The 24,989-nt window shown below is 41.1% G+C and overlaps 2 protein-coding genes across 4 annotated transcripts; both read left to right on the forward strand.

Annotated features, from left to right (window-relative positions):
• The first annotated feature begins 2,919 nt into the window (after positions 1–2,919).
• On the forward strand, positions 2,920–11,533 carry hao2 (hydroxyacid oxidase 2 (long chain)). Its single transcript, XM_061841064.1, has 8 exons — positions 2,920–2,950; positions 5,027–5,179; positions 6,067–6,218; positions 6,974–7,257; positions 9,162–9,380; positions 9,862–10,020; positions 11,232–11,301; positions 11,377–11,533. Exons 1-8 carry the CDS (start codon positions 2,934–2,936, stop codon positions 11,430–11,432), a joined length of 1,110 nt encoding a protein of 369 aa, XP_061697048.1. The 5' UTR covers positions 2,920–2,933; the 3' UTR covers positions 11,433–11,533.
• A 2,115-nt stretch (positions 11,534–13,648) lies between these two features.
• Positions 13,649–23,666, forward strand: si:rp71-68n21.9 (kelch-like protein 9). Of its 3 annotated transcripts, XM_061841061.1 has the most exons (11): positions 13,649–13,697; positions 14,944–14,997; positions 15,845–15,975; positions 16,185–16,402; positions 16,479–16,611; positions 16,928–17,124; positions 17,204–17,279; positions 17,557–18,123; positions 18,200–18,379; positions 18,762–18,875; positions 20,895–23,666. In XM_061841061.1, exons 2-11 carry the CDS (start codon positions 14,993–14,995, stop codon positions 21,389–21,391), a joined length of 2,118 nt encoding a protein of 705 aa, XP_061697045.1. In that variant the 5' UTR covers positions 13,649–13,697; positions 14,944–14,992; the 3' UTR covers positions 21,392–23,666. The 3 variants fall into 3 exon arrangements, with proteins under 3 accessions (XP_061697045.1, XP_061697047.1, XP_061697044.1); XM_061841063.1 differs by lacking the exon at positions 13,649–13,697 and having other exon boundaries at positions 14,618–14,997; XM_061841060.1 differs by lacking the exons at positions 13,649–13,697; positions 14,944–14,997 and having other exon boundaries at positions 15,004–15,975.
• The last annotated feature ends 1,323 nt before the right edge of the window (positions 23,667–24,989 follow it).

Genomic DNA, 24,989 nt, shown 5'->3' on the forward strand with positions numbered 1-24,989 from the left:
ATAAAGCGGATATGAAACTGGGTCAAACAGAAGTAGCTGTCAGAGGGGCCTTCTCTGGACACTCGTATGACAAAACCAATGGTTTTTTTTTGTAGAATTGAGATTTTTATATAAAATTCATGTTAGGGAGTAGAGTCACTGGTGGTACACATGCCTGCCTTTGGTGCGGGCAGTGTGGGATAAATTCCAGCTCAGTGACGGTGTCAAAATCTGCCCTGCAACTGACTGGCGACCACTTCAGGGTGTCGTCCGCCTTTCCCCCAAAGCTAGCTGGGATAGGCTCCAGCTTTCCCGCAACCCTTGAGAGGATAAGCAGCTTGGATAATGACATGACATGTTAGGGAGTCACTCTACGGCGGTCTAAATAGGCAAAATGTGAAACCTTTAACTTAAAACCCGAGCCTTGTTTTGAAGTCCTAATCCCAAACCCGATCTCTGGTTTGAAACCATAATTTGAAAACCTAGTCCCAGGCTTGAAACCCTAATTTGAAAGGCTTGAGACCCTAACGCTGGTTTGAAATTCCCATTTGAAACCCTTACCCTTTTTTTCAAGCCTTGACCCAGGCTTGAAACCCTAACTGTGACTTGTAAACAATTATTTGAAACTCTGTCCTGAAATCATATCATAACCAAACCTTACCCTTTCATGAAAGCCTGTCTCAGGCTTAAAAACACGTGGATAATTATCAAATATTAATAGTATATATATATATATATATATATGTGTGTGTTTGTGTTTGGGTGCCTTTCTGCCTATCAAGCAATACCGCCACAGTTCAGCTGTAGTACTCTACATGTGCTCTTGTCGTTTTCTGATACAAAAAAAAAAAAGGGGTGGGGGACCCAGTAACGCCAGAGGGGGTGATGGGTAATGGGGGGTTTGGAGGAGGGGCTTCTCACTGTGATGAAGTGGGGGCCGCAGGGGTGGCGTGGGGATGCGACGAGGGGGCCTGCCTTCTGACACGACCTCGTCACATGAGAGCGGAAGCACCGAAGGCCGCTGGTAGCACAACAGGTTGAGGTAAGACTTTTTCCATTTACATCTTTCACCTCAGTGCTGACAAGCAGCAGCATCAGTTTCATACTGGAATTGAAAAAGCAAGATTATATTATATTATTTTATATTATATTATATAAACTAAAAACTGTTGGGTAGTAAGGGCAGCTTGTTTGTGACATGTTGAAAGAGAGCAAGTATTCTAGAAAATCAACTGGACAATGTGCTGTCACCAAGCGACCATTCAGCATGTGATTGACAACTTTCACACAAACACACACACTCGCGCAGCCACATGAAGGCTAAATGTACGACACATTGATGTACTCGTACTGTAGTTGTGTTGTTGACATTCTATTATCAACATAAATTAAATTTGGGGACAAATCTGCAATGGTCCCAGAACAAAACACTGAAAGGGGAAGCATTGAAGTGTAACTTCAACAACTTGAAGTGTTTTTATACCAAGCTGAAATGTATTTACTTATGTTTTAATTGCCAATGATAACCTGTATGCTGAATTTTGTTTAAAAACAAAAAAACATCTGAAGAGGAAGGACTGCTGAATGTGATGTCAGTCGCACTGAATCCTACATTTTAAATGACTTAAAACTGAAAACAAAGAGGCTTTCACTTTCTAATTCACACTTTTACCTGCCTTAATTTTTCTGAAGCCCATAACCACCCTGCATTCAATATTGTTTAGTTTTATTTCATAACTACCACTTTTAAAGCTCAACGGTTTACAGCAATTATTTTAACAGTATTATCGAGTCGTACATGTATCCGCTTTGTATAATGTCCGCACTGGATGGTGAATTGTGACAATTCTGATATTTGAAGCCAAAAGTATTAACATTTTTATTAGGAGGCTACTAGTATGATTTATTACTCAGTGTTGCACTTCCCTCAAGTGATCATAAGTGGAAATGTTCTGTAGTAGCATAACCGTTTCTTTTGAGATTGTAATCCATGACAGTGTACACGGTTGGTAAAATTATTTTGGAAATGTAGGTGGTTACAATTACCCTATTGAAAAATGTAACTGTCATGTAACTTGTTCAACTATTTTTTCAAAACTTATTTAACTAATTACATTTGATGATAGTTTGATGAATGAATGCACCAAGAGGAACATTTCATGTTTCCTCTACACAAAAGTGGATTAAAAGCATACATTATTATTTTGGGGCTAACTACATAACTGTTCTGAACAAAAACTGATAAATTTAAAAAAAAAAAACCATACAAAAAATGTTTGCTGCGTTATTTGTGCTCAGCATGTGCAAAAATGTGCACAATTTGGACAATATTGCTTGATATGGCAACACTGATAAGTGAATATTCTATTTAAAAAAAAAAAACAATGAAACTATTTTTAAAAAAATAGTAAAATAATGTTCTGTTGTCTTCAAAAGTGTAATTGCGTCTAACATTTCCCAACTCTGAGAGAAAACTGATAGATCTCACCACAAGGTGACGCTTTAAGGTCACATATGGAAACGTCATGTTTGCGGAAGACCTGAATAGCACGTGACCAGAGCGCACCATTGACAAGTGTCGACTTGAGCGGGGGGGGGGGGGGGGGGGATGATTTGGAGAGGGGGGGAGCAACTGTAATTTCATTACCTTTTCTCACACATATTTATGTAATGGATTACAGTTACATAAAGTGTGAAGTTAATATACATTACGTTGTTACATGTAATTAATTACTCCACAATACTGATAGTATATCACATTAGTTTGTGATTAGTTTGACTAATTTTATTTACTTTGGAAAGAAAAATTATTGTGTTAAATTATAACCTGGGGATGAGATTTTGTTCACCTGAATAAATGCAGCAAAGTTATTGATTAAAAGTGTACTTTGTCTTGTTGTCAGGTTATGACTCTGTCAGGCGGGTTGGCCATGTGCTGAAAGAGCGAAGAAAGAATGAGCATTTGTAACCGGTGAGGTTTTTTATTAAACATTTTTGAGACGATATTTACTGCACCATCAATATAAATATACATTTTTTTGGTTATTTTAGTCAACATCAGAATAAAAAGCTCTTTTTTGTGTTTATCAGAGTCTATGTAATGTATCAGAAACAATTTTAGTGCAGGTTTATGCATTACGGAATACACAACTTTGTTTGTTGGTTTTTAGTCGAATAACTTTTAAAATTTAGTTTTTACATTATTTTTTTTTGCTTTCTTCCACAATGTTAATCGACAATAATTGACATTGAATGTACAGTATGACTTGACTTGCGAGTGCCCCCAACTTATGCGTTTTTCAAGTTACCTAATAAAAACTCCTCAGCAAGCCGCAGTAATATTGAGACCTTTTCACACTGTACTTGGCTTTCTTGGTGTTGACCGCAAGGAAGGACCCAAGCAGGATGGTACTCCAGTGCAAGCTTTCCCATATTTGGAAGTCCTTGCTCAGTGTGGGTGTTTTCCTGCTGGCTTGGTCTAATACTGTTAGGTCTCGGAAATCACTCCGCCAACCCCTCTACTATTGGATGTACCATCTGACGTCACAACATTGAAAATGTTTTAACTCGAGACGCACCCTCAATCAATGGAGTCGCCAGGGCCGCGCCCTGCTAAGTGCAGTGTGAAAAGGCCTTCAATCACCTCTTACTTTGGATGAAGAATATATGCCTGTGACTATCGTTATATTATCTGTCTCTATGTGTTGCACCATAATTTGTGTTCAAGTATGCATTCCTTGAAGGCAAGTAACATCCCCAAATGCATGCTATTTGTTAGCCCATTAATGGCATATCCCATCATTAGTACTGAGCTAGCGGATGTAAAGGCTAAGGTGCTTTTTTTTTAAAAAAAAAAAATGTATTTCTCTATGTTTAGTGTGACTGTAAACCTCAAATGCGAGTGGCAATTAACATCCAGAAGCTTCTTTGTAGAAGAATTGTTAATTACTGCATCTGTTGAACTGCGGCTCATTGTGAAATGAGGTTACTTGAGTTCGCGGGCACCATACGGCACTTGTGTCTCAAGTTCTTGCTCACAAGTCAAAGCAAATAAAATCGTGAGAATGATGACTCTTATCTCAAAAATCACTAGTAAATTGGGTCACTCGTATCTCAAGGCTCCAAGCACTGTATGTACAAAAAACGTTTGATAATAATAAATGCAGAACTAAATGGCTACAATATAGTGTACATCCGAACATGAACACCTGCACCAATCGTCAGCAGCATTGTATGCGACAAAGCAAATTACGGATGCCTAAAATCTTAAATCGGCAATAACTTTGAGAAAGTAAGACTTTAATCCGCCCTGCGATTGGTTGGCGACCAGTTCAGGGTGTACCCCGCCACTTGCCCATTGACGGCTGGGATAGGCTCTAGCACTCCCCACGACCCTCATGAGGATAAGCGGTAAAGAAAATAGATGGATGGATGGATGGATGGATGGATGGATGGACTTTAATCCTGGCTGTTTTAGCATTGGAAACATTAAGCCATATAAAAATCAAAATGCTGTAAAAAAATCGTTTTGTATCACCCACTGTGTACTTTTGAAGTTGTTTTTTTATTTAGTTGTGTTGTATTTTGTATTTATGTATTAGCACTTCTTTAAATCCTAGTTTGATATCTAAATCCAGTCTTGAAACATAGTTTGAAGCACTATCTCGGTCTTTAACCCCAAATTTGAAACCCTACTCATGGTTTTCAAAGCCTTGGAACCCTCATTGGAATGCCTAACTGGCTTGAAACCCAACCCTTATTTGAAATACTAACTAATTCCTCATTTTAAACCCTAACCTTGTTTTTAAAATCCAAAATCTCAGGTGACGTTACCCTCTTCTGCTAACGCGGAAGCAGGAGTTCAGAACATTCAGAGATGCTCCATTCCTGTTCAAAATATATATTTTCTTTAATTGGTAGTTTCTGATAGTCAATGAATGACATTTTTTGAAATACCTTAGTATGGATTTCATGGGTTCAAAGTTATCATCATGTAATGTAGGATGGGGGGACAGGATGGGAGTGTTCCTAATGCTGCGTTTCACAGAGAGGGGGGTCAGTGTGCCGAGATGGCCATGGTATGCCTGACAGATTTTGAGGAGTATGCCAAGGAGCATCTGTCCAAGGCCACATGGGACTACTACGCTGCCGGAGCTGATGAGTGCTGCACCCGAGACGACAACCTGCTAGCCTATAAGCGGTAAAACATCATGGAGGAGAAAATTCATGTGCTCCCAATGTCTCAATCTTCGGGACATAAAAAAAAAAAAAAAAAAGAAAAAAAAATGCTCCTTACTCATTCTTCCACGCAAAAAAAAGTTTCATTTAATTGTAATATATATCAAATTACAATTTGCTAAAGTTGAAGTTTAATGTAACATTCTTGGAATATGTAGGTAATAAAATTAGTACTTCTTTTTTTTAAACCACTCTTACACTTATAGCCTGAGAACCCAGTTCTTGGTAGGTTTAACTCATCACACCATGTGTAGTTTTCACTTTGTTGGGTCAGAACCTTGACCAAACCTTGAAGCAGTCTTCCTGGAGCTGCAACTTACAGACGAGCCTCAAACTCCCCCAGATACGGCCGTCCATCCCCCTTATTATACTTCAGGGCTTTCCATTGTCAGCCACTGACAAATCATATTCTTACTTTACTTCCAAACCTGAAGAAAAAGGTAATATACGACTTCCTGTTTGCTCCGTTTTAAAACCAGTGCCAGATATCGGCTTTCCTGCACCCTATCCTGTGGTGGGTTCTGCGCAAACTAAATGTCACCTGTAAGTGTCTTTACCCAGGCTTGAAACCCTAAAACTGGTTTAGAAACACTCATTTGAATTTTGAATCTCCAACCCTGTGTTAAAACCAAAACTTGAAAATTCAACCCTGGCTAAAAACTCTAATCATTATTTGAATCCGTAACCCTGGCTTTAATCATAAAAAATTTGAGGTTTTATTCCTAAACATGTATTTTTAAACCTCTGTATGGTGAATATTAGGTTAAAAATATATACTATTTTGGGCCATGTACGCATCACACACTTTGAGAATCACCAGAACAAATTTAACGTTCTCTTCGTCTCCAGGATCCGCCTGAGACCTCGTATCCTGCGTGACGTGTCGGTGAGCGACACCCGCACTACCGTGCAGGGAACGGAGATCAGCTTCCCGGTGGGCATCGCGCCCACGGCCTTTCACTGTCTGGCCTGGCACGAGGGGGAGATGGCCACAGCAAGAGGTGGGTTGGCTATTTTATTTTTTTTTGTGGCCTTTCATTTCACAGGTGCCATCTTTTTGCTATTTAGACCTTTACAGACTGACTCTCTAAGATGAACTTAATATAAAGTTTAATTTCAGCTTTGTCATAAATACGAGCGTCCAAAAAAGGCCCCTCTAACAGCTACTTCTTTTTGACCAAGTTTTGCATCCACTTTGGCTAAGACTGCCTCACTTATTTTTTTTAATCTTTATCTTCTTCTCCAGAACAGAACCCTCAACCTGATATAAAGCACATTACAAGATAACACTCACCTAAAAAAAAAAAAAAAAAAAAATACATTATGTAGTTTTCATTGTATGTGAAACAAATCAATTATATAAATGCAGATTGAATGGAAATTAGTGTTGTATGAATTTTGGGGGGTGATCACTTTCAGTAAGGGATCCAACTTGTTCTGTGATTGGCTGACAACCAGTTCAGGGTGCACCCCGCCTCCTGCCCATTGACAAGTGGGACTACACTCCCCGCGACTCTCGTGAGGATAAGTGGCAAAGAAAATGGATGGATGCAAGTTGTTGATTTCATGTTTTCGACACGCCTGGTAAGGGTGTGGCACACCTGATGTTGCACACAATGGGCCAAGGACCACACAGGAAGTTTACGTTTATGCTGAGACATGAAAATTTGAGGGAATATTGCTGGTCGCATTAAACAAGGAAGTCGAGGTGCAACAATTGGAATAATTGGGCGTTGTTTTTTTCTCCACTGCACAGCCACCGAGGCGTTAAACACGTGCTACATCACCAGCACCTATTCCACGTGCTCGGTGGAGGAGATCGTGGCGGCGGCACCCAACGGCTACCGATGGTTCCAGCTCTACGTGTACCGCGACCGCAAGCTGTCGGAGCAGATTGTCCACCGCGTGGAGGCGCTGGGCTTCAAGGCCCTGGTGCTCACCGTCGACGTACCGTACACGGGGAAGCGGCGGAACGACATCCGCAACCAGTTCAAGCTCCCACCACATCTCAAAGTCAAGAACTTCGATGGCGTCTTTCAGGTAAAAGAAAAGAAAAAAACAGTATCCTTTCCTCTGGCCTCACCACCTGTGATAGCTCAGGACACCTTTTTAAAGCTTTTCACTTACCTGTCAAAATTGACAAACTACAGTGAAAAAAATAAGTATTTGAACAACCTGCTATATTGCAAATTCTCCCACTTAAAAATCATGGAGGGGTCTGAAATTTTCATCGTAGCTGCATGTGCACTGTGAGAGAGATAATCTCAAAACAAAAATCCAGAAGTCACAATGTATGATTTTTTAAACGATTTATTTGTGTGATACAGTTGCAAATAAGTATTTTAACATCTGAGAAAACCAATGTTAATATTTGGTACAGTAGCCTTTGTTTGCAATTACAGAGGTCAAACGTTTCCTGTAGTTGTTCACCAAGTTTGCACACACTGCAGGAGGGATTTTGGCCCACTCCTCCACACGGATCTTCTCTAGATCAGACAGGTTTCTGGGCTGTCGCTGAGAAACACGGAGTTTCAGCTCCCTCCAAAGATTTTCTATTGGGTTTAGGTCTGGAGACTGGCTAGGCCACGCCAGAACCTTGATATGTTTCTTACGGAGCCACTCCTTGATTTTCCTGGCTGTGTGCTTTGGGTCATTGTCATGTTGAAAGACCCAGCCACGACCCATCTTCAATGCTTTGACTGAGGAAAAGAGGTTGTTCCCCAAAATCTCCTCTCCTTAATACATTGCAGTCGTCCTGTCCCGTGTGCAGAAAAACACCCCCAAAGCATGATGCTACCAGCCCCATGTTTCACAGAAGGGATGGTGTTCTTGGGATGGAACTCATCATTCGTCTTCCTCCAAACACGGTTAGTGAAATTATGACCAAAACGTTCCATTTTGGTCTCACCTGACCACAAAACTTTCTCCCATGACTCCTCTGTATCATCCAAATGCTCATTGGCAAACCTGACAAGCCTTGACATGTGCTGGTTTAAAAAGGGGAACCTTCCGTGCCATGCATGATTTCAAACCATGACATTTTAGTGTATTACTAACAGTCACCTTGGAAACAGTGGTCCCACCTCTTTTCAGGTCATTGACCAAGTTCTGTCATGGAGCCCTGGCCTGATTCCTCACCTTTCTAAGGATCATTGAGCCCCCACGAGGTGATATCTTGCATGGGGCTCCACTCTGATTGAGATGGACCGTCATGTTTAGCTTCCATTTTCTAATGACTGCTCCAACAGTGGACCTTTTTTCAACAAGCTGCTTGGCAATTTCTCCGTAGCCCTTTCCAGCCATGTGGAGTTGTACAATTTTCTCTGGTGTCTTTTGAGAGCTCTTTGGTCTTGGCCATGTTACAAGTTTGAGTCTTACTGATTGAATGGGGTGGACAGGTGTCTTTATGCAGCTAAGGACCGCACACAAGTGCATATGATTTCAGATAATACATGGAGGAGAGGTGGACTTTTAAAGGCGAACTAACAGATCTTTGAGGGTCAGAATTCTAGCTGATAGACAGGTGTTCAAATACTTATTTGCAGCTGTTTCACACAAATAAATCGTTAAAAAAAAAATCATACATTGTGATTTTTGAAATTTTCTTTTTGGATTATCTCTCACACAGTGGACATGTACCTACGATGAAAATTTCAGACCCCTCCATGATTTCTAAGTGGGAGACCTTGCAATATAGCAGGGTGTTCAAATACTTATTTTCTTCACTGTAAATTGTTTTCAACAAACCACAGGGTGGGACGAGTGAGTGTTGCTTATTAAATGCCAGATAAAGAAAGAAAAAGTACGCTCATAAAAGGAAGTGTGAAAGGCTGATAACAAAAGATGACTTGAATATAGAAATGTAGGGTTCCCTAATGATTTGGCAAGTAAGTGTAGATTGAAATGACAACTGTGGGGGAAAAAAAAAGATTTTCACCCATCAGGAAGCATCAGGACCAGAGGAGTACGGGATCCCAGCCAACACTTTGGATCCATCAATTAGCTGGAAGGACGTCTACTGGCTCCAATCCATCACACGGCTGCCCATCATCATCAAGGGGATCCTGACTAAGGAGGACGCCGAGCTGGCGGTGGAGCATGGCGTCCAGGGCGTCATCGTGTCCAACCACGGCGGGAGGCAGCTGGACGGCGGCCCGGCCTCGGTAACATGGCGTTCCGACATCGGAGCCGTTTGCTCTTCTGTTTTAGAGCTGGCCGAGAGAGAATGAAAATAAGATCCAACATTGTTTGGCGTTTTATTTATGTATTTTGAAGAAATCCTATTTCTTATTTTTCTTTATTTCAATGTTGAAAAAGTAGGAGACAATGACATCACTGAACAACCCGCTATACCAACGGAAAACTATTTTGCATATTCGACATGCACATGTAACTTTTTTTTTTGTCACATTTAAATGAGCTGGCCTATTTGTCCCTTTTAAAAGGCAAATGTGGCCCTTCAGCAGAAACGTTTGCACACCCCTTATTCAAATGAGCTCTCACAATAATTTCTCATCTGGAGTTGAACAGGTGAGGTAAGGCGTGCTCTGAAAACATTCATGGCTCGAGCGCAAACACACGAATCACTGCTTTTGCGACAGATAAATAGCTGACCGTGTGGTCGTGATTGTGTTGTCCCGACAGATCGACGCGCTGTCTGAGATCGTGGACACGGTGCAAGGCCGGATCGAGGTTTATCTGGACGGGGGCATCCGGACGGGCAGCGATGTGCTCAAGGCGCTGGCCTTGGGGGCCAAGTGCGTGTTCATCGGCCGGCCGGCAGTCTGGGGCCTTGCGTACAAGGTGCACACGGTTTTGTGTGTGAATGTGTTTGTCCTTCACTGATAAATTTCTTCCACTTACTGTATTTCATGACCCGCTGAAGATAAATCTGAGTGATACATTTAACTTGATGTCTATAAACAGTATTACAGTATGGCCATCATTTGATTATTTAATAACAGTATGGTGACCCTGAGGGTGGCCCATTTTGTGTTCCCATGGCAGTTCCGTCATAACATACATTAACATTACTCATTTTCTGTACCGCTTATCCTCACGGTGTATGCTGGAGCCTATCCTAACTGACATTGAGCTGGTCGCCAGCCGATTCCAGGGCACATATGAACAAACAACCATTTGCACTTACATTCACACCAACGGCTATTTACAGTTTTGTGACTTTGGGAGGAAACCAGACTACCTGGAAAAAACCCACACAAGCGGGGACAAGATGCAAAATCCACAGGGGCGGGGCCGGGATTTGAACCCGGGTCCTCAGAACTGTGAGACAGATGTGCTAACCAGTCGTTTACTGTGCCTCCCCAGTAACAACACTAACAACAATGAAAAAAATATATATTGTACCTGTATTTACATTTGAAAAAAAAAAAGCACATCAACAACACGAATGCATCAACAACACGAATAAATAAGGATTATTATTGCTTTTAAAACTTAATATTACAGATTTTAAATAAGCAATTAAAATGAAATAAGTAATATTAATTACATTAAAACTATTGATGTAATAGTAATTAACTTCCCACTGGCAAGTAATTTCAAAAAGTTTAAATTAAATAGATGTATGTAAGATAGATGTATAATTTAAAAAATATATACATTGACATTTTCAGTTACTCATAAATATTTTAACAATAAATACAAAAATAAGAAATACAACTGAGAACAAGAATGAGCTTCATTAGAAAACATGGAAATGGTCCATTTCAAAAAGTTCCAATGAAATATATGTATTATTGATCTCATGACAAAAATGTTTTAAAAATTACAAAATAAAATGAAAAAAATTGAAAATATAAAATCATTTTGTATAGGCCGTTGAAAATGTAATGAAAAATAGATACATTTGAGAACTTGAGTTAATGCCACATCCAAAAAGAAAAAAAAAAACAATATTGAGATGAAATATTTCATATACACAAGCCCAGTAAAATTGTGTCCAACTTCACTGCAGCGCCCTGAGAAGTGTTCCTAATATTTTGTCATTTCAGGGAGAGGAAGGAGTGCGGGAGGTGCTGCAAATTCTAAACGACGAATTCCGCCTGTCCATGGCTTTATCGGGTGAGCGCGACTGGTCCACACGACCGCCTCGATGGCGTCGGTCCGCTGTGAAGTGCCACCATTTCATTGTTGCAGGTTGCCGGAATGTGGCGGAAATCAACAGGAACCTCATCCAGTTTTCCAAACTGTGACCGGCTCGCCTGCACAAGGCAGCGGGACATTTTCAACATAAGCCAACACCTGTTTTTACTGTAATCTAAACAAAAGGGATCCCAACAAACTGTACACTGAAACCTCGCACACAAAACATGCTGTTTGTGTTTTAATAAATCCAAAAATCATAACATTTAATTTCTTATACTTGTGTTTTCAAGATGACCAAAAGTGAAAATATTCAAACTTTTGAGCAACATAAACGCAAACACTGACTGCAATCACATTTAAATCCTTTTAAGCATGTTTACTCAGCAGCTTTTCAGATTTGCAACACATTAAAAAATACTACTAATAATTCTAGACTAAACTTTGTAACAAAAAGTGAAGCGAGCACCCAGGTGAAGCAACATAAAATGAAATGAAAACATCAACAAATAAATAGCGAACCTAGCAGCAACTCGTATAACCTTAACTGAAAATCTTCTTCTTTTCCTTTCGGCTTATCCCGTAAGGCGTCGCCACAGCGTGTCATCTTTTGCCATCTTAGCCTATCTCCTGCATCTTCCTCTCTAACCCCAACTGCCCTCATGTCCTCCCTCACAACATCCATCAACATTTTCTTTGGTCTTCCTCTCGCTCGTTTTCCTGGCAGTTCCATCTCAGCACCCTTCTACCAACATACTCATTCTCTCGCCTCTGGACATGTCCAAACAATCGAAGTCTGCTCTCTCGAACGTCATCTCCAAAACATCCAACTTTGGCTCTCCCTCTAATGAGCTCATTTCTTATCCTATCCAACCTGTTCACACCAAGCGAGAACCTCAGCATCTTCATTTCTGTCACCTCCAGTTATGCTTTCCTGTTGTCACTTCAGTGCCACCTTCTCTAATCTGTACATCATAGTCGGCCTCACCACCGTTTTATAGACTTTGCCATTCATCCTAGCGGAGACTCTTCTGTCACACAACACATCAGACACCTTCCACCAGCTGTACCAACGTGCTTGGACCCATTTCTTCACTTCCTTACCACACTCACCGTTCCTCTGGATTGTTGACCCTAAGTATTTGAAGTCCTCCACCCTCGCTATCTCTTCTCCCTGTAGCCTCACTCTTCCCCCTCCACCTTTCTCATTCACGCACATATATTCTGTTTTACTTCGGCTAATCTTCATTCCTCTCCTTTCAAGTGCATGCCTCCATGTTTCTAATAGTTCCTCCACTGCATATCACAATATCATCTGCAGACATCATGGTCCAAGGGGATTCCAATCTAACCTCATCTGTCAGCCTATCCATTACCACAGCGAACAGGAAGGGGATCATCTCAGAACCCTGATGCAGTCCCAACTCGAGCTTAAATTCTTCTCACACACCTACGGCATACCTCACCACTGTTCTGCTACCCTCATACTGTACTATTCTAACATATTTCTCCGCCACGGCAAACTTTCGCATGCAGTACCACAGTTCCTCTCCTGGTACTCTTGGTACTTAATTGAAAATCTGAATCAATCAAATAGTTCCCTGAAGTTTGCCCAGTTTTAACATGATCTATTGGCTATCAGCTTTAAAAATAAATAAATAAGGCTGATGCTGAAAACTGGTAATAATCACTAATAGGGGCGAATGACCATTCACACCTATGGAAAATGTGGAGGTCCTCATTAGGGTCAGAGGTCACCATTGGCAAGAGAAGAGGTTAACCGACTGGACTGGTCGCCAGTCAGTTGTTGGAGACTTATTGTCGAGGCTAGAGTATACAGTACCGCAGGGGTGGGCAAATTTGTTTTGGGCATGGGCCATATCGTAGTTATGGTAACCCTCAGACAAGACAATTATTCACCAAAATGCCCCCCGGGGTCTTCAGATCCCCCCCCTATGTCCGACGAACAAATGTGTTGGTTCACTGTGATGGGTAAAGTGCAGAGAACAAATTTTGTCTGCATGCACGCATGCTTATGACAACAAAGGTGAGTCTTCTTCTTCTTCTTCAAACCTGGAACATTGTGACTGTGACTTCTAGTCCAATCGTGTAATTCTCATTGGGAACTCACAAAATGTCATTTAGACGAGAGAGTAGCGCATGGCCTCAAAAGAGAAGTAACACAGGAAGTGAGTGAGGGCTTGCTGAGCTCGTGTTCCAAATCCGCCGAAACCCTCTCGACAAGAAACACAACCCTCTTGACGGTGATGCTGACATTTTGTTCCTCGCAGCGTTTTTTTTTTTTTTTTTTCCAAAAGCATCAGGCTGGAGGGAGGAGGCCTGGGGTCCGGTCTGCTCAGGAGGATATCACCCCGGTAAGCCAAACAGTTCTTATTGTGATGACAACTCATCTCTGTGGTTTTGCATTGTTGTGTACTTTAAGTGCCTTATTCATCAGGTGCACACAGGAGGTGAAAAGTGTATGCTGACAATGTTAAAATTTGAGGTCTGACATCCTTGTCAATTACGGGTTTAGGTCTTTCACGTGCTTTTTTGTGCTTCCTCTTATCATAGACATGTAAACAATTATTGTGCCAATCAGTGAAACTGGCATCCTGGACAACTTCTAACAAATATGATGCTTGGAATTTGTTCCAAAATGGGTATTTCAAACCAAAATAGCCATCCTTCTGGTCAAGCTTAGGTCCTTGAGACTTTTTTTGTGTGTCAGGTTATAATAGATATAGACCCAGTTTCATGTTAGTCAGGGAAACAGTTGTCCAGGGCTTTTCCTGCAGAGTATAAGGACTGGAACTGACCCTAAAATGGCTGGTTCAAACCAAAATTCTGTTCAGGTTGGGGCAGGAACCTGTCCTTGAGACATTTTAGTTCCTCTTGCTATAACAGTCATGAACAAAATGAGTCAGTGAAACTGATTTCCAGACCTCATTTTCTAACTTTCCAGAGGTGCTTATGAGTGAGTTTTGGAAAGTTAACAGCCCGATTGAATCCGCTTCTAGTCTCACTTCACATAATTCAGCTTTTTTATATCCCAGACTCAAAAAATGGCAATTATTCAGGTATGTTCATCCTGAAATTTGGGAAACCACAAAAAAAAATTCTAAAGATGACATGCCTGAAAAGATACAGGAAGTCTCCTCTTTTATTTTGGAGCAAGCATTGAAAAACACTTTCACTTAGCAACCATAAATTTGGTAAGCACGTCCACAGAAAGATCTCAAAAAGGTTTGAAGAAGGCATTTTAAAGTTCATTTTGGTCATTTTTGTGGTCCTTACTATCTTTACTAAATTAAATCCCCAAGGCCCTTACATACATAGCAATATGAAATTTGGTAGCTGTGTCAATCATAAGTTGATTTTGTACAATTACTACCAAACTGCAACCATGCACTATACAAATGGGCAATGCTAAATTGTGACGCATTAGCACTTTTTTCCAATCGCATGCAGACTGATCACGGCAATGATGATGAACCACTCCAGTAAATGTGCAAATAAAACATTCTGATGACTTTTCATCTTATGGTGACGACAGTGAAGAAGAGAATCCTGCATACATACAAACTGAAGTGAACAATGTTCTTCATTGTGTCCATTCAGGAAGTCTCACTAGTGCGGTAACAGCCCTCAAGCTCACAACTGCAACAACATGGGGTGAGGTGTTTTTTTTACATACAATGTGCTACTGGAGGTCTATTATTTTCATTTGAAGCAGCCATTCTAGAGTCTTTTTGGCCATTTCCAATCCTTCAAAGATTCACTTGTCCAAGAGAAACTAATCCACGTTTTCGAGACCGATGGATGGCACCAATTTATGCAATGTTTGGGTTTTGGCTGTTCTGTGTGGGCAGATCATGGCACTGAAGTTTAAAGTTATTAAGCTAAAACAAAACTGATACTAGTAACTAAGCCCCACAATGTCAGAACCAGATAAAATGTTGCACTTTGCAAAATGATATTTAGGAGCCATGTCCATCATGACTGGACCCACAAAAACCATCAGTTTGATGCTGCTCTTTTAGGGTATTTTTTGTTGAATTCAACACCCAAACCAGTTTAAATACGTAACATGAAATTTGGGAGATACTTCCATCATGAGTAAACCCCGCAAAAAAAAAAAATCTCAAAAAGCCCTGCTTGAAAATATAGAATGTACTCACTTTGGCCATTGTAAAGGGGTCTTCTAAAGACATACTTGTCATAGTGATTTTGTCCGATTGCTCTCAAATTTGAAATGTGTATACTAGACAGATGAGAAGGTGTCAGTTACAGGGAACTTGAGTGTTCTACTTTGCAAGTGCACAGAGTATAATAAAGTTTTGACTTGTTACAAAAAGCAAAATGACGGATGTATAAATTTGTGTATATGAAAAAGGATCATGATTGTACTGGTGTAGGGGTTCCACATCTAAAAAGCTACATGTATGCTCCCAAAGTCAGGTGTCAAGGGTGCTAAGGAGGACACCAACCTAGTGACCAACCGCTGTTTTTGCCACCACAGGGTCGGAGATGACAGTGGACCAGGGAGGTTGAGTCTCCGCTTTTCCCGCTTGAGTGCCAGGCGTCATTCCCGCGCGCCGAGTCATCCCGACAGATCCGCAGCGCCACCCCCGCAGCGACTGGCTCAGCAAGGTGAGTCCTCTCCTTTGTAGACCTGGAAGAACGTCGACGAAAAAGTTCTAGATTAAAGAATTTCGACTTTTTATGCCACTATCCCACAATTAAACGTTTATCCATGTTCTGTTCATCCATTCTTTGCATTGTAAATAATGTTTTCGGAAAGAGGAAAATCTGCTGAGTGACATTCCAGTTAAAACCTGTTCTCTGTGTGGTTGTGGTAGAGGACAGGGTTCCTCTATCAAACAATGTCCCACCTCCAGTTCGGGCTCCAGCTCCAGCTGCAGCTCCACATCAAGTTCCATCCCTGGCTCTGGTTTCTCTTGCCCCAGCAACAAAAATTCCTCCCAAACGGCCGGACAAATCCACCAAGCCCAAACTGCCCCCTCGGCCTCTTTCAAAGGGGTTCAGTAGTAATGAACACAGCTCCAATGTGTTACAGGTACAAGCCAAGACCCAAGCCCAGAGCTTTGTCTGGTGACCCATAATTGTCTGCATTTTTTTTTTTAATTCTACAGGGTTTTAATACTTTCCGGGCAAGTGACGTCCTGTGCGATGTGGTGTTGGTTCCCGGAGATAGTCAGGATACTTTCCCAGTGCACCGAGTCATCATGGCATCATCCAGTGACTACTTCAAGGCTATGTTCACAGGTTAGTCGTCCTCTGCTAGATAGTTAAGAAGCCTTACTGACCTGGGCAATTGTGGCTGCGTCTCCTCGTCCATCTGCTCTTGTGAATTCCTCTCCATTCAGGAGAAGAGGTGGGAAAAGTATTCATACTCTGTACTCGAGCAGAAGTACAAAAACAGCGGAACCTTGACTGAGTTGAACCTCAGTTGATTTTACCGTTCTCTGGTCACATCTTTTTACACTCTGTATTCAGATGTAAAGATTGAGAAAATATAGGGAGTAAAAGTAAAAACTCGTAAAAATACTCAAGTAAAGCACAGTATTTTTACACTGTTCAGGAGGTATGCGTGAGACAGATATGCGCGAGATCAAGCTGCACGGCGTGACCACATTGGGCCTGAAGAACATTTTAGACTTCATCTATACATCAAAAATTAACCTGGACATGGGTAACCTTCAAGAGACCCTGGAGGCTGCCAACTTCCTTCAGGTCATCCCGGTGCTTTCGTTCTGCAACCAGCTTCTGAGCAGTGAGGTGAATTTCAGTCAAGTCCATTCAATTTGGGGGAGTGCTAACTGTAGCATCAAGTGCTTACTGTCTTCTGTCAATCTAGATTACAGTTGATAATTGCGTGGAGGTGGAGTGCATTGCATCTGATTTACTTCTGGAGGACTTGCAGCGCAACATTGGTGAGTGACGAGACACTGTGTCGTGTTTGGGGGTGAGGGGGTTCCTCGTAGTACTGTGCGGGCTTAAAGTTAGTGTTTGGGCTAAGGTACCCCTATGGTATAGTGATGACCCGAATTGAAGGCTTTGGATTAATGGGTTAGGTTGGAAAACAGATGGATGGATGGATGGATGGATGGATGGATGGATGGATGGATGGATGGATGGATGGATGGATTGACAGACATATTGTATTAGAGCACCTAAGAAAGTTGGTTGAGCCTATCTGTTTTTTGGTAGCGGAATTTGTGAGCCGCAACCTGTCGGCCCTGGTGCAGTGCGGTCGCTACCTTCAACTCTCCAAGAAGACCATCACCGGAGCCCTGGCCAGCAACTCTCTGAATGGACTCTCTGAAATGGAGCTCTACCAAATCGCCAAAGCTTGGGTGACTCACGACTCTGACAAGCGCCGCCATTCAGTTTACGACTTGATGCGTCACATTCGCTTCCCCCTGATGAGCCCCTCCGAGCTGATCCAGATCTCCCATGAAGAAAACGTAAAGGATGAAGAAAGCGATTCCCTGATGCGTTCCGAGACCTCCTGCATCAACCTCCTGTTGGAGGCAAGTAACTATCAGATGATGCCCTTCATGCAGCCGGGTCTCCAAAGTGAGCGCACACAGATCCGGTCAGACACTACCCACATTGTGGCACTGGGGGGGGTCATGCGGCAGCAGCTGGTGGTGAGCCGTGAGTTGAGGATGTATGACAACAAAACAGGTCACTGGAGAGCCCTCAAGTCCATGGATGTGCCTTGTTACCAACATGGTGTGGCCCTTCTGGGTGGCTTCCTCTTCATCGTCGGAGGTTGGAGAGTCAAAACAAAGTTTGGACAAAAAAATATATATTTTTTTTGTTTTTTAAAATCACACTGTCTTCCTAGGTCAAAGTACCTATGACACCAAGGGTAAGACAGCCATCGATAGTGCCTACCGCTATGACCCACGATTCAACGTGTGGCTTCAGATTGCTTCACTCAACGAGAAGAGGACTTTCTTCCACCTTAGCGCTCTGAAGGGGAAACTCTACGCTGTCGGTGGCAGAAATGTGGCGGGAGAGATCGGTGAGATGATTTTTATTTGTTCCAGGGGAGTAGTGGTAGTTCTGGGAGTTCCTCTTAGCAACTAAATCACGGTAATGGGGGATAGTTGAAGCTCTTCCCTCGTTTTTGGGATTCGGATTATGTTTAAAGTTGGACTATGTGGTAGGGTTAGGGTTAAAGTACCCTAAGAAAATTGTACTGAGGGATTGCATAGGGGGTGAGTTATGGTTGGTTCAGTTTAAGAGTAACCTAAATATAACCGTACCACTGATGGAGCCAGAAGCGAACAAGAAAGCCACAGTTTTGTTAACGGTTTTCATCGAGTCTTTGGTTACAAACCTTTGTAAATGTATCCTGCATCATCCTGTATACAACCTCAAACTATTTTGTACTGGAACTTCAGACTCAGTGGAGTGCTACGACCTGAAGACCAACGAGTGGAGGTTTGTGAGAAGCATGGCCGAGTCTCACTACGGACACGCTGGGACGGTACACGGCGACATGATGTACATCTCAGGTACCACCAAAGGAACGCTACACTATAAAAATGTAGTCTTGCAACAACACAAAAACACGGTTGCGTGCAAAGACGACAAAGGAAATGAGTCAAATGTGGTCTCAGGTGGGTGTTCAACAACAAAATATTTACATCCAAAAAACAATACCACAAAACAGATTGGACATTATCATAGCATTTTGGGGTTTTTTTTAACTTCTGGAAAATAGTGTACATCTTTTTTATTAATTGATGCAGCCTTCCAGACCCCGAAAACAGAACAGAATGTGGAAAAACAGAACTTCCACTAAAGCAACTAGGTTCACAGACACTGTGGCGGCCTTGACTATTTGTCCTCACAGAAAAAGGCCTTCTTGTCTCTAAATAAACACAAGCGGCAAATTCAAGGCTGAGAGTGGGAGGTTGGGCCGCTGAATTAAAGTGGAACAAGCCTTGTGAAAACATTTTAGTTGAAGAGACGCTCTTTCCTCCCCGTTGTGTGGCGCATCAATTTGACTCTCTTTAGAGTTCTACAACCTCCAATTAAAAATATGTATATGTGTATTTGTCAGAAAAAATAAACATGTAAAAGTAATATTCAGTATATTTTTCAATTAATTAACATTTTAAAATATAAACAATAAGACTACTTGTTCTTTTCTTCTTTTTGTTGTTTTAAATTTTAATTTACACACACTGTACATATTAAATATATTGAGCCTCAGTGAGAGAAGGGATTTAAAAAAAAGAAAAATCTGTAATGATATATTCATTACAGATTTTTCTTTTTTTTAATGCTTTTAAACCTTTTATTATTAAAAAAATTTATTTCTGAGATTTTACAATGTTAATAAAACAATGAGGGTATTTATTTTAATGTACTTTTTAAAATTGTTTGCTTCTGTGGCACACCAAATTGCTCATGTTTAATCATCACAGTATTAGTTTAACTTTGAAAATTCAAATATTGTAAAAGATGTACTTTTTTTTAGCTTAGTATTGGTTTTTTTTTTTAACATGCATGGCATAGTATACCCACCTGGCAATGACATTGGGGGGCTAAAAGGTTGACAGAAAAATATCTAATATTTTAAAACATATTAAAATACTTATACTGTGATTGGCTGGCAACCGGTTCAGGGTGTAATCTGCCTCCTGGCCATTGATAGCTGGGATAGGCTCCAGCATTCCTGCAACCCTTGTGAGGAAAAGCGGCTAAGAAAATGGATAGATGGACATATGTGTTTTTGATGAAAAATATTGTTATTTTTAATATGATTGTGACGATTGGAAAATTTCAGAATCAAAAAGTGGCATAAAATTTTCACACGAGAGAAAAAGTCTTGTGTCACTGCCAAGACAAAATATTTAACACACCAGATAAACTTAAAACATCTGTAAAAAAAAATTATACTAATGAAAAATACCACACAATAAAAATAAGAAAGATTGAGGGTGTCCTACTTTTAGTTTTACTTTTTAAAATATTTTACACCATAAACGAAAAGATCAGTTTGACGTACAACATAACCTGAGGGTTATTCAGTGGGTGTACCAGAGAAAACGAGACTTCTAAAGAGAAGATAAATGCTTATCATAAGCAATGTTTTAAGACTGTTAATATGGCCTTGTGGTATCAATCAGTCACAACCTTTGACACTTTGATCACATGCAAGTGCCTCTTTTGACAAGTCGCAAAAGCGCGCTCAGTTTGACCTTTTCTCACCAAATGCACATCCTGTCACTGTAACCACTCTCAGCCTCGGCCCGTCACAGGAAACAGGCATCTGCTCACAATGCGGTAAAGACAGCTGACAAAAATATGCACAACGTGAAAAAAAAAAAAAAAAAAACTAAACTATCTTAATCTAAACTTTGATTTTTTTATGTTACTCGGCTCTTTCTCGGTATCCCAGGCTTTGTTGACTGTTAATTGCTTTTATGGTGCCATCTTATGGTCATGGAGCCCTAAGCATGTGCTTAGTTGGCTTATGCCTTGGGCCAGTTAGCTGAATCCCGTTTCCCAATGATATCATTTAGGTGGCATCACCCACGACACCTTCCAGAGGGAACTGTGGTGCTATGACCCGGCAAGGGACACGTGGACCCGCCGCGCGGACATGAAGGAGCTGCGGGGCCTCCATTGTATGTGCACTGTGGGGGATCGCATCTTTGTCATGGGTGGCAACCACTTCCGGGGCAGCACCGACTATGACGACGTACTGGCCTGCGAGTGCTACAGCCCCAAAATCGACCAGTGGACGGTGGTGGCGCCCATGCCGCGGGGCCAAAGTGATGTGGGTGTCACCGTCTTCCAAGGCCAGATCTACGTGGTGGGCGGGTACTCGTGGAACAGCCGCTGCATGGTAGACATCGTGCAGCGCTACGACCCCGAGGAGGACACGTGGGACCATGTGTTCGACATCTTGGAGCCTCTGGGTGGTATTCGAGCCTGTACCATGACTGTTCATTTGCCAGAGGGCTCGGTAGACGAGGTTCAGATCCAGGAGGTGCCCCTAACCACAGGCGAGAACTAAACTTGGGTAGCAATTGGATGGAATCCCAAGGAAAATTTTGTCTTTGAAAGACCCCTGGAAATGATCAAAATGTTGATTTAAATCTGCTTCTATCCAAAATGGCAGACTCCTGTGCATTATACAAAATGGCTTTTTGAGACTGTTTGGTGGGTCTACTCATGATAGTCATGCCCACAGAATTTTATGTTGCTAACCGAAACTTGTTTCAGTGGTTTAATACATTTTTGTGTGTTCGATTTCATCAAGGAACTCCTGATCGTTATGTAACCTTGAAACAGCCGTTTCAAACCGAAGACACAGGAAACCTTCAGTATTTTTAAGAACGAGTAGTTGAGACTTTTTGTGAGTATAATCCTGATACTCATGGTGACCCAATTTCATCTGGTTAAGTGGAATTGGCTTCAGAGCCTAAATTCTTGAAACATTAATGTGCCGAGTTTTTATTTACTTATGTTTTATGGCAAATCCTCACACTTCGGCAAACAAAGACAAGAACTCAAAATAAAAAACCCTGAGAATTCTCTTTGAATGAATGAATGACAATTGTTGTCATGGTTCAGATTAAGTATCTATCAAACAGATAAATCAAGTAAAATTGTAGATCCTCTTTGAAGGGCCCTTAGAAATGTCAAACAGTCCTAACAAAAGCTGTTTCAAACCCATTACGCAATTTCTCTTTTCAAGCACAGCTTCTTGAGACTTTTATCCAGGCCACTCACAATAGATGTCTACCAAATGTAATGTTGCTCAGTCAAACTGGTTTCAGGGGCTGAATTTTCAAATCACTACCAAATATACATTTTCACCAGGAGGGACATGCTTCGAGATGATCGTAAAAGGGCTACTTCGAACAAAACTGCAGACATCCTTTGTCTTTTCAAGTTTGTTGCTTGAAATGTTTTTTTGTGATGCTACTCATGATTGAATTCTGAAACAAATTATAGATTGCTAAATGAATTTGGCTTGAGGAATTAATTTAAAACAAATGACAAGATGTAAATTTTCCACCAGGTGAAACACCTGGAAAATGAGCCCAAGGTGGCTGCTTCAAACATACATAAATAAACATAAATGAAAGACTTCCTTTGTCTTTTTACAGCACGGCATTTGGAGAGATTTGTACATAAGTCTACTTATAATAGTCATCCCAACCAAATTTCACGATGCTAAATGTATCTGGTTTCTATGGCTGAATTTTAAAATATCAACCAAATATATTTTCCCCTGGATGAACCTGGCTGCTAGATCACCATAAAATGGCCACTTTGAACTAAAACGCCAGACGTTGCAGTGTCTTCTCATGCATGGCTCCTTGAGACTTCTTTGTGAATCTACTCAGAATAGGCATGCCTATTAAATTTCTTGGTTCTGAGGTAATTTGGCTTCAGGGGCTGAATTTCCCCAAAATTCTGTGGGTATTACTGATCTGATTTTTCCTTGGTCACGGCCGATATGCCAAAGAAACGAAGCAATTTTTAGTTGCCACCAACAAGGAACTATTGACAATTTTCCTTTTTTTTTTTTTTTTTTTTTTAAAGTAATTTCCCAAGACAAAGGTCATTTGCACAGCGTTGACAAAGCTCTGCACTGTGGCTCATTCTGAGCTGTTTATGTCCAAGCATGAGTTCCGGTCATGAGTTTGGACATCTGGTAGCTTGTGGCCACAAAACCTGTGCTTGCGTCACATATTCCCAGGGTGATGATGACTGATGCTAGCTGGCTACATGTTAGCATCACTGTCAACATTAGGGGATTTCCTGGTTTTGCCACATTTCAACATTGTCTTAATTCTATGAGACTACATGGTAGACTTTGATGGTTTGGACATGTTCAGAGGCGAGAGAGTGAGTATATTGGTAGAAGGGTGATGAGGATGGAGCTGCCAGGGAAGAGAGTGAGAGGTAGACCAAAGAAAAGGTTGATGGATGTTGTGAGGGAAGACGTGATGGCAGTGGGTGTTAGAGAGGAAGATGCAGGATAGGCTGATGTGGAAAAAAGATAAGGCGCTGCAGCGACCCCTAACAGGACAAGTCGAAAGAAAAGCACAAGGGCACAAGGGTTTTTTCCATTTTTTTTAAGATACATGTTAGCGTCGCTTATGTCACCGTTGAACAATTTCCCGGTTAATACTTTTTTTATGTCAACATGATAGCTGGCTACATGTTAGCGTCAGTGACATCAAAATCAGGGAACTCCACACTTGGTTTACATAAAATTTTTACATCAACCCTGTTAGATAGCTACGTGTTAGTCTGGCTAGTGCCATCATTTTTTGGAGGGGGGGTTGTGTGTGTGTGTGTATTACCATTTTTTCAAATAAAACACAAAGCTTTAACATGATGTAGCACTTTCTTTCATTAAATCTACTTCTTCTACAATTGGACACACACATTCCGCTCAATCTTTGTCCTTCAGCTTGAGATAAGAGTGCAGACAGCTACGACATAACCAAGGACTCCAAAGATGACAACACAGAGGAAAAAAACATTCAAATCACACAACTTGGCATCTCCAGCGTTATTTGAAAATGTCAAATGTTTTAAACTGGTTCAAAGGAGGAGAGAGCATCGATTTCGCCCGCAGCCAAAGCTGCCATTATGTAGGCAAGCAAAAATATCGGCATTTTCACCTTAGTGAAGATGTACAGGCTTTTTCTTTGGCTTTTTTTTGTTTAGTTTTTTTGTGCTAACACCACTGAACAGTACCAGTGAGTATGACTGAGGAACAACCAGAAAGGTTTTAGGGTTCCAAAAATATAGTTTCAAAGTCGGATTCATAAAACAAGATTAAGAATTCAAGGTAAGATTGAATTTGTTTTTTTTTTTGTTTTTTTTAAAAAAAGGTTGAAGAGGCTTTCACATCAAGGTTATAAAAAAAAGTTTGGTTTCCAGTTCAGATGAAGAGTCTAAATCCTGAGTAAAAGGTTAAAAGTAGGTTTGGATTTTCAAATTGAGGCTTTAAGAGTTACACTTTCAAAGTATGGTCTCAAAGCTAGGTTAAGGGTTTTGAATGGGATTATGGTTTCAAAATATGGTTACGACTTCAAATTTTTGTTTCATAAAAGGTTTAGGGTTTCAAATTAGTTTGAAATTTGTTTTAGAAGCCTAGTTTAAAGAAAGAATGTTTTGGGTTTCAAGTTCAAATTTTTTACATCAGTGTTTCACCCCTGGGTTCAAGGTTCAAAGTAGGTTTAGAGTTTCAAGTCTCGTTTTGTATTTCTAATTTTGGGGTTTAAAACACGGCACGGTGGGTCTGAGGACCCGCCTGTATGGAGTTTTCATGTTTCATGCCTGTCTGGGTTTTCTCCAGGCAATCCGGTTTCCTCCCACATCCCAAAAATATGCAACATTAATTGCGCACTCTAAATTCCCCCTTGGTGTAATTGTTAGTACGGCTGTTTGTCTCGATGTGCCCTGCGATTGGCTGGCAACCAGTTCAAGGAGTACCCTGCCTCCTGCTCGTTGGCATCTGGGATAGGCAGCACTCCCCCGCGACCCTTGTAAGGATAAGCAGCAAAGAAAATGGATGGATGATGGATGGGTTTCAAACAAAGGTTAGGGTTTCAAGCAAATGTTGTCAACGGCGTTTTAAGTGACAA

The sequence above is a fragment of the Syngnathoides biaculeatus genome, chromosome 14 (assembly GCF_019802595.1).
Source record: "Syngnathoides biaculeatus isolate LvHL_M chromosome 14, ASM1980259v1, whole genome shotgun sequence".
NCBI classification, from domain to species: Eukaryota; Metazoa; Chordata; class Actinopteri; order Syngnathiformes; family Syngnathidae; genus Syngnathoides; species Syngnathoides biaculeatus.